At 46.3% G+C, this 10,371-nt stretch overlaps 1 protein-coding gene across 1 annotated transcript; it reads right to left on the reverse strand.

Annotated features, from left to right (window-relative positions):
• Positions 1-1,592: 1,592 nt before the first annotated feature.
• On the reverse strand, positions 1,593-8,211 carry FZD4 (frizzled class receptor 4). Its single transcript, XM_014547183.1, has one exon. The coding sequence runs from the start codon at positions 8,022-8,024 to the stop codon at positions 6,723-6,725; it is 1,302 nt and encodes a 433-aa protein (XP_014402669.1). The 5' UTR covers positions 8,025-8,211; the 3' UTR covers positions 1,593-6,722.
• Between the last annotated feature and the right edge of the window lie 2,160 nt (positions 8,212-10,371).

Consider the following 10,371-nt stretch of genomic DNA (forward strand, 5'->3'; position numbering starts at 1 on the left):
TCCAAATGTCCGTGTTGTTGTAAGGACACCAGTCATTGGGTTAAGGCCTACCCTAATCTAGTACAAGCTTGTCTTAAATTGATGATGTCTGTCTGTAAAGACCCTATTTCAAAATAAGTTCACATTTACAGGCATGGTGGTTAGGACTTCAACATGTCTTTTGGGTGGACACAGTTCAACCCATAATGGATTGTAAGAAAAACAAAAATGAAACCCTGGGCAAGGCCAGAGAAGACCTGGTGTCTAACCTCACATCTCCCATTGGGGTACCGTTGGACTCTCAAAGTTTCTGTCCTCCTCTCTAAAGCAAAGCAGTGCCTGCTCTGCTTACTTCACAGATGCCATGAGAATAAAATAATTTTTAAACAATTATTTTCTATATGGAGAGTATTTCTACAAGTGCAAGGGATTATGAATTCATTTCAGATTGTGTTGACTTTTCCTTAACTTCATAACTACTTGATGAGTAGGTAATAAAATGAGAAACATGGCCTGCTTTACAGGGAAGAGAATTTAAATTACATGCTTCCCTTCGTTTATGTTTTGAGATAAAAGTATAATAGCAATCTACAGAGAACAGTAGTGCAGATCCTTGTGCCCTGGGCTTTTTACTCACACCACAGCAGGGTGGTACTTAGGTGAAACTAACAGGTAGAAAGCAATCAAAAGGCAAACCAAGAGGCCCTGGCTGGTGTGGCTCAGTTGGTTGAGCATCGTCCCATGCACCAAGAAGTCACCAGTTCGATTACTAGTCAGGGCCCAGGTCCAGGTTGCAGGCTTGATCCCCAGTAAAGGGCCTGCAAAAGGCAGCTGATCCATGTTTCTCTTGCTTTCCCACTCTCGCTAAAATCAATAAAAACGTATTTTTTAAAAAAACGCAAACCAAGAGGGTCAATGTTCTCCTCTGGGACTTCAGCAGACATCTCCAGTGGTAGTGACTCCTCGGCCCCTCTGTCTGTGTGGTCCACGACAATGTCCTGCTAATGGCTTTGAATCTGCTCTGTCTGATGGTTTTTCTGAATATGGGGACACAGACCACCCAACTTATAAAATTAGCTTAAAAAGTCATTTTCCTGGCTGACTGATGAGACATACATACTCCCATGTCTGTTACAAAAAATAGAACCATTGTATAGCCAGAAATAAAATTCTGCAGTCAAAAAAAAAAAAGCCCCCTTTAAGAGGCCTGAAGCTCTAGCAGTGGTAGAGAAACACTGTCAGGCCAGCAGATTAAGTCAAAGGGACTTGGAAGGTGTATAAAAACCTCCACACATACGGGAAGTGCCAAGAAGAGGCGCCATGCAATGACAGCCTGAGAACCATAGTTCTGTCCAAAGCATCATGTGACCACCTGGGCGTTAGTGAGGAGCACAGTCGCGACAAATGCTATTGACCTTGGACCTTGGGGGTTTGCTGACCCAGGAGAAGTCCCAGAGGGGAAAAACAGCCCCAGCAAAAAGAAACAAAGAGGCTCTCAGAGAGAAGTTCTCCATCGGCCCTGCAAACGGAATTCTCCATTTTTCTCAGTGCTGGTTGCGTGTGCTTCCCAGGGATCTCGCACACATTCAGGAATATGCCGATCACACACGAGGTAATAAACAAAAGTTTATTTTCCTTTAATACAAAAATTAAATAGCAAAGTTTATTTATTTATTTTGTACAGCGATAAATTAGAAATTTACAGTACAGACATCAATGCAGACACACGTTTGTACATCCTTAAAAGCGGGGTCCATTTCCTTCGACGGTCAGCGATGCGTTCAGGGCATGTGTAGCCGGGTTTGCCTGGTACCTGTATGTCGAACACCTGAAAGTTTCCAGGTTGGCCTCGAGGTGGCTGGAGCTGCAGGGAGGCACGGGGCTCTGGGGAAAGGGCCAGGGAGCACTAGCTTCACTGTGGCGTGAGCAGGTGGAGTCCCATTCATCTTTTCACAGATCCAGCTGGTATTTATTCCACCCTTCCTACAATGGGCTCAAGGGGCCTTCATCCTCAGACCTTTTAAAGTCTTACATTTCTGTGAGGTAGAAAAAAATTCAGAACCACCAAGATGCCCCATGGTGAGAGACCCAGAAAGCAGGCCTGCTCCAGTCAAAGCCCACAGCTGAGTCCGGGCCGGGGCCCATCAGCAGGGCGGGAACGGTGCACACCTGGGAGACCAGATGGGCCCAGCCATCAACGGGGCACAGCTGCCCTTGCTCTTGCCCCTCTTCTCAGAAGCCTTCTGGAATGACAGTGGTCATGTACTGAATATCACAGGGGATCAGGGAGCTACAAAAGCTGGAAGGGCAAGGCTCACACAGGACCCCAAACAGGTCCACTACCAATCGCCTGGGTGAATACTGAGAATTTGCTGGTGCAAAGAAGAAGGGAAACAGATAAACCAGAAACAGAAACAAGCTACTCTAGAGCAATGGGGCTTAGAAAAGGCCTGCAGGGGGCATCCGGGTCCACCTCCGTCCTGGTAATGTCCCTCGAGCCATTGCTGCCCATGGGCAAGGCAAGAGGCAGCAGCAGAAAGCTCTGGCCAGGCCATAGTGAAGCAAAATACATTATTTAAGCCTCTGGTATCTGATCCTAGGTAGGAGCAAAATGCTCTCCTAGGAGTTTCCAAGATCTGTGAACTAGGCCCAGAAGAAAAACGATAACCTGGGTCCTTTGCCAGACATGATACAAACCCAGCCAGGGACTCTGAACCCAAATACAATAAAGGAGCAAAAAGAACTGTCAGAGTCCAGTGACTCAACATAATTGGCTGAAACAGCAACTCTCCCCCAATCTCCTCCATCGCAGATTGAAATTCAGGATGTAGACTGATTCAGTGGGAAGAGAGGGGGGTGGTTCGAAAGTCTGTGCTCTGTGTCTCTCTTCCCTACCTGCTGCTGAGGTCACCTCACCAGAATCCAAAGATTGCACCATCCTGGTGAAATCCCTCTCCACTGAGTGCCCTCCGGGGCCGAGTTCCTCTTTTCGACCTCAGGTCCCAGCTTAGCTCCCAACAGAGTAAGCACTGAATTCTGTGGCCAGGAGGCAGAGTGGGGGCAGAGAGGACAGAGCTGGGGGTGCTGGTGAAGTCACAGCTCAGAACTGGATTCAGAAGCTTCCCGCACTCTGGGTTTGGGGGTGCAGGTGAGGGAGTGACCCGGGAGAGGAAAGTCAGAGAGCATCTCAGGAGAAACGTGTCACCCCTTCTCAGGTTTCAGGCCCCTGAGCAAGCTGCCAGCTCAGAAGCAGCCTCAGAGAGCAGGAAACAGGTCTCCATAGAGGAAAAAGGATATGAATCAACCAAGTAGCTCAACCAGATGGTTCTGGCCAGTTCCACCCTATCCCACGTCTCTCTGCCCTGAGACCCAGCCTAAATGAAGGAGGAGAAAGGAGTTTGTCAGAGAGGCGGCTGGACAGGTGCCCTTAGGCTCTGCTGAATAAAATCTCCGGAGGCCAAGGCATGTTTAAGAAGCTACAAGTATACCTACTTATAGCTACTTATTCTAGACTTATTCTAGACTCCAGAGAAAACAACAACAACCCTAACGTTTTTCCTAGCAAGATACTGTCCGCAAATTTCCTGTGCAAGCTGCATGGAACACCCCAAGCCCTGAACTGCCTACGCCCAGAGCCACATTAGATGTGGGCACTCACGTGCTCACAGCCGATTTCATAGTGTTCCTTGGGATTTCCACAAAAACGCCATGAAACAGCGGATGCTTCCTGTCAGAGCCCCGTCATCGATTTGCAGGGAATTCTGGGAAGGGATCAGAGATGTATCAAAGATAGAAAGACCCAGGAGGAGGTTTAGGGGATGAAGACAGTGAAAGAGATGGCAATTCAGACACACTCACACCTTCCCAAAACCAATGGCGAAGTTCAGCAGACCCAGGAGCATCCTGGTCTAGGGCAGTGAGAACAGAGCTTACTCTCCGGGACATCGCCTACGGTGCCTGCCACAGGACCTTACACACAGTTGGTGCTCAAGCAATGTGCTAATAATCGACCTTTTTCTTTTTTCTTTTTAGACAAAACCAATGTAAGAGGGGATGGAATCACTTCAGGGTAATTGGTAACTGACTCCTTAGCCACAAGCTCCTTTCCTGAAACCATGAACACTCTCCATGAGTGTGAAAGGAAAGGCCCATCACCCTGTGACATTGCCAAGGCCAGTAACCCAGCTGCATCCACAGCCACTTCTGATCAAGTACACTGCCCCCCAGGAGGCAAGAGCTTTGCTAGAGAGACATGTTGTCAAGGCACAGAACTCAGTGTCCAGGTTCACTCATGCACTCTTAGTGTCATTATTATTATGGCATCATTCACAAATATTGAGCCCCTACTCTGCGCCCTCTGCTAGGTGCTGCCTTGGTCACACCATCGCCAAAACATGACAAAGAAAATTGCATTACAGACCCCAGCATGCTAACAGCAAGGCCAGTGCCCAGCTGCACGGTCCTTCCCTGGCCTGGGCCAGAGGCTCCGAACAACTCCCAAGACACCAGAGCAGAGCGTGAGTAAGGGCAGGCTCTGCCCCTGGGTGCAGGCTCCAGGGCCCTGGCCAGCTATGGGAACTGTCTGCAAGCAGCCAGGGAGTTCACATTGTACATTTCATAGGCAATGTGGTCTCAGATGGAGTTCAACCGGTCCTCCCAAGGACCCTTTCTCATGCTCCTGAAGCCCTGACCCCGGAGGTCAGCCAAGGTGCCAAGGCTGGGCACACCCAGCAGGCCCCCCCGCTCATCCTCCCGTGCCTACTTAGTGACTGTCTCCAAAACCTCAAGACTTTCCCTTCCAGAACCTGCAACAGGCCTTTATATGCAATTTCATCTCGGACTGTGCAAGAACCACACAAAAGCAAAGGGGAGAAGGAAGGAACATGTCGAACCATGGGCATAAAGCTGAAACAAACAGAAAGCCATGCTTATTTCCAGAATTTGCCTACCTATTTGGAATTTTGAGTCCCTGGAGATGTTTTTCCATTAAAAAAAGAAGTGATAAAAGAGCTTTCCTACCTGTTTTTTTAAAAAGTGGGGCGTGAATAAATAAATAAAGGAGTCATTGCAAAGTAGTCGCTGAAGCAGACAGGTAAGAGTTACAAGGAGAACAACCTGCGACAGTGTCAACAATTTGTCCCGGAGATCTGGTGATTAGAAGGCCTAAGGCGGGTTAAGAGAAAGGCCAGTTACAATTTTAAAAGAATTGCAACTTTGGAGAGGCTGCTAGGGGGTACCCCCTTGTAAGGAACATAAAGCATAAATTTTAAAAGCTCTGGATACCTCCGCAAAAGGCAATTAAGACCTGTGCTGTTAGAGTTTGCAGTTCATTTCATAGGGTCTACACTTTATTCGCTACAAACCAATCAGCTGCTGGCTGGCATTCTGGAGATTCATTAGGCACCATATAAATACTCCAGGCCACGCTGCCTCCAATGAAATCTTATAAGGAGCCTTTGCCAATTACTGGGAAACAATTATACACCAAGTAGTTGGATTAGCTGTCCTTAGTCCCCTCTACAACACTGAAAAAGTCCCCATTGTGGCAGGTAGACCAGACTTTTCTGATAACATTCTTATGCGAAAAGAAGGAAAAAAAAGGCACTATCATTCCGAGAATGCAAGTTGACCACAGTTTGAAAGTCAGTTCAGTATACTATTATGTCATGGTCCAAGAATGTGCTTTTAATTGTAATTGACACACACAAATTACACAGTTTAATCTGTGTGAATGCAAAGTTGCCAAGAAACTTAACATTTTAGCTCTTCCAGACTGGCGTCTGCATAGATGCAATCACACAAAGTAAAATATATTAAGTCCCCATTGCTCAATGCAATAGGTCTCTGGGGTCGGTAAGGTAAGTCGACTTGGTAAATCTCATTTTCCTCTGAATTAAGTGATTGTCAGAAAGTGAATCACCCTTTCGTCCCCCCTCATTAGGCACGCTGCAGTGCAAAAAATTCCTACAAAAATGCCTATTTTGATTTATGAATGAAAAATGAAAAAAAAAAACCACAACAACACAAAAACAGCAGCAGCCTCAAACAGACATGTTGAAATTTAAGAAGAGAGAGAAGAAAAATCCACTGGATACCTTATGTGTGTTTGTACAGTACTTTTGTTTGTTCAAACAATTCTGTTTTATGACAAAGGCACTGAAAGATTCTGACACCACCTCTTGGGAGAGCAATCCTCAAGTTCTAAACAGCAGACAATGCACCACAGAAAATGTTTATGTTAGATCAGCCAAACTATAAAACTCTTGTAACACGTCTCTGAACCCGGCATTTCCAGTGTTTATAGATTGCTTTGCTATCTGAAAGACCCAGTTAGTATTTTAAATTTTAAAGAGTTAAAAAAAAAAAAGTTAATCTTTCTCCCTGCAAGTTACCTACGCACAGCTCAAATCCCACCCCTCAGGGAAAAGCAGCATCGCTGGAATCTAGGCAGGACCTCCACGCTCCAAGTTGCGACCTGCTAAAGTGATCAATGTTATGATTTTTCACAGCTTTGAGAGCCTCTAACTGGCTTTTCCATTTTGGATTATTCCAAAGTCTGCAGCAAAATCATTAGTTTTATGATGCTGGGGTGAGAGGGAGAAGGTAGTGGGTGAAGGGGGTCACCTTAGGGTGGCTAGTTTGTTTAAACTGAGATTCACTGCATGAAACTTTTAGTAGCATTTGCACCGAAATGCTGGCATTTCCCCCCGTCAAAATTTGGGAAGCGTGGAGGCTGGCTAGTTTTACACCACAGTTTCATTGCCTTTCCCAGGCTTTACCCAACCATTCCCCCTTTTTTCTCTCTTTACCTTCCCAGAATTCACCAATCTGTTGGAACACTTCTGCCATGTGTGAAGAGTTTTGGCAGACCAAATCCACATGCCCGAAGTGATGCCCACCAGCAAAGACATAAAAATTTTCAACATTTCAACGGCCATATTGGAGTCATCTGCGGAATAGCGGAAAAGCGCCCAGTTGGAGATTTCATAGAAATAGCAGGCAATCACGCAGGTTGCAGGAACCGTGTACAGGACTGAGAAGACCCCGATCTTGACCATGAGCCTTTCCAACTTGTCGGTCTTTGTCCCATCCTTTTGAAGATTTGACCGAATTTTGAACAAGGCCACCAAGCCTGCAGCAATGAACAAAGTTCCGATCACCAGGTACGTGAACAGGGGAGCCACCACGAAGCCGGTGAGGGCATCAAGGTTTTGGTTCCCAACGTAGCACAGGCCCGTGAGTTCATCTGCATCCACCAGTCTCATAATCAAGATGACAATGGTCTTCACGGCGGGGATGGCCCAGGCTGCAATGTGGAAATAGGAGCTGTGCATTTCAATGGCTTCATGACCCCATTTGAGTCCAGCTGCCAAAAACCAAGTGAGTGTCAGAATAACCCACCAGATGGAGCTGGCCATTCCAAAAAAGTACATCAGCAAGAAAATGATTGCACATCCTGTGTTCTTAAGTCCTTCTTGGATGAGAACAGGTTCTGCTGCCTCTTCAAAATCGCAGGATATCCTTTCCCGGCCTACAGTCAGCCTGACAATATAAGCAATGCTATAAATATTATAGCACATACTGAGAAAGATGATGGGGCGCTCAGGGTAGGAAAACCTGGAAGAATCGATCAGGAAGGTCAGCACGGTGAAGGCGGTGGAGATGAAGCACAGGCTGGCCCACACGGCCATCCAGACGTCGGTGAACTCCTTGGCCGAGCGGCTGTATAAGCCAGCATCGTAGCCGCACTTGAGAACGCAGTTCAGGCTCCTTTTCACCCAGATGTACTGATCGGAGTTGGTCCCCACGGAATGGCACTCTTCCCCAGGCTGGATGGAGTTTTTGTGGGGTAACGGCACCTCCTCGTCCCCTGGCCCTTCCATGCACATGTGGTTGTGGTCGTTCTGGGGTGGGAATTTGCTGCAGTTCAGGCTCTCCGGCCAGGCAAATCCAAACTCCTTCAGGACAGGTTCACAGCGTCTCTTGACAGAAAGACACATGCCGCCGCACGGGCCGATGGGGATGTTGATCTTCTCTGTGCACATTGGCACATACACGGAACAAAGGAAGAACTGGAAAAGTAATGAAACGAGCAAAGAAAACAGTGACTGGGAAGTATGACCAAAGGCTTGCACAAAGCTGAGTTGTGAATGCTTCCAGGCACAGCACACAACTACTTTTAAACCTGCCTATAGGGAGTCTGGCCATTCATGCTGACCTCAGACAAGGATGCCTAGTAATCCCCTACACACTTTTCTTCTTTGCCTTCTAGTAATCCTTTCCAGGGGAACATAAATAAATACATGTATAAAAAGGACTCGAAGAATTATATGATTCTCTTTTGTACTGTGCTTAATAAGTCTTAAAAGACTTAACGTTGAGTTCTCCCTCCCTTTTCAGCTACTATTTGAAAGAGCTGAACAGACTAATCAAATGATAATCATTTTGGTGATGGGTGATTTATTTTTCTTTTTTTTAAAAAAAAAATGTTTTTATTGATTTCAGAGAGGAAGGAAGAGGGAGAGATAGAAACATCAATGATGAGAGAGTATCGTTGATTGGCTGTTTCCTGTATGCCCCACACTGGGGATAGAGCCCGAAACCTGGGCATGTGCCCTTGACCGGAATGGAACCCAGGACTCTTCAGTCCACAGGCCGACACTCTATCCACTGAGCCAAACCAGTTAGGGCTGGGTAATTTATTTTTCATCCCCATTTCTTTATCACTATAAAAATAAACGTTTAAAAAAAGCAGACCCACCTCTTCTCCTGGTAATATTCTCTCTTTTCTGTACTTTATCCCTTAAAATTATTGTTCATATCGAAACAGAAAGTATCGTAATTAAGATACTGTTAGATCCAATGATGGGATGCAGGTTGAGGTCTCTGGTCCCCAGGGGTTTGTTTGGCCAGGTTTCCACTTTGAATAATAATGAAGCACAATAGGAAAATATAAATGTTAAGTCCCTGACACTGCAGTACCAGCAGGGGAGAGTGCAGTTGCTGTCCTCAATTCCTCCAGCATTGATAAACAGCCTGCTTGGCTCCTTACAGATGTTGTCTATGAAGTCTAGAGTTACAAGTAACTATTTTCCAGCATGTAAAGGGATCCAGTCCTGTCCTTCAAAACAGCTTGGCTGCCGCCCCAGGATACATGCAATTAAAAATATATATCCCTGGAAAAGCCGTTTCTCCAACAAAAAAATTGCCACTGATGTCAGGACATGTGCTGTTTCCAAACCGAGAGCTAGTGGGTCATTTCTTAAGCTTTTATAACCTAGTTCTGAAGGTCTGGAACTTCCAAGGGGACACTTCACCAGCAACGGTCTAATCCCAGCCATCTTTCTGAAACCACAATCTAACTTTTAAAATGACCTATATAAAAACATGCACCCTAGTAAGTAAGCTGCCTGCTTGTCTCTTATCTCTCAGAAGTTATAACCAGAACCACTGATTTCTAAAGCTTTTAGCTAGCCTGGACAACGATCCCCTATTTTCACCAATCTCTCCCTTTTCTAAAATTCAAAAGAAAAAAAATCCCTCATAGTCTCATCAAACAAAACACAAGTGTGAACACTTTTTTAAAAATGTCCTTTCAATCCTTTTTCTTTTCCAATGAATTGGGTGTTGTTTTTGTAAGATTGTAATCACCTTGTATATAGGCAAATTCTTTCTTCACTTACAATTGTAGGATGAACGTTTTCTGTATCATTACATAAGCTTAAAACATGTGTAATGACTGCAAACAACAACCACAATCTCCCAATATGCAAACTGCCTTCTCCAACATACAAACTACCTTTTTCCCAAGCTGTGTTTTCTCCCCCTCCAAGTACTAAACCGGCCCTCATCAACCCTGAGGATAAGAATAAACTCAAGCCAATGCAACCATTCCTTTCTGCATGACCTCTACAATCAGGCGGGCCATTCCCAGAAAAAGGGGGAAGTGGTGTTTCATTGAACAAACCACCCAGAAATATGGGGGAGAAATGAGGTCGGTGAGGGAGAAGTTCCCAGCTCCTTATCTCTCCTTCCAAGTCTTAGCTGCAGCTGGCTGCCCCGCCGGGGACTCGCCCACTGAGCAGCGGCGGCCAGAATCCTTGGCAAAGATAACCCTCAGCTCCACTGGGGTTAGGGGCTTGGCCAGACACGGTGGGCAGGGGAGAGAAACGGAAGGGCGGGGTGTAAGAGTGGGTTCTTTCGCAGGCCAGATGACTTACACAACGTTTTGGCTTCCAGTCCCTGAGAAGGGACAGACAAGTGGGGGTGGGGATGGAAATCACTCTTTCAGGATTATACCCTTCAGCCTAGAAAGCGGGCAGGGGGCCTCGACTTGCTACGGGTTCCACCGAGTTGGTTTGGGGCGTCCCTGCCCAAGGGTCTCGCCGGGGA

Source organism: Myotis brandtii, unplaced genomic scaffold (genome assembly GCF_000412655.1).
Source record: "Myotis brandtii unplaced genomic scaffold, ASM41265v1 scaffold468, whole genome shotgun sequence".
Lineage (NCBI taxonomy): Eukaryota > Metazoa > Chordata > Mammalia > Chiroptera > Vespertilionidae > Myotis > Myotis brandtii.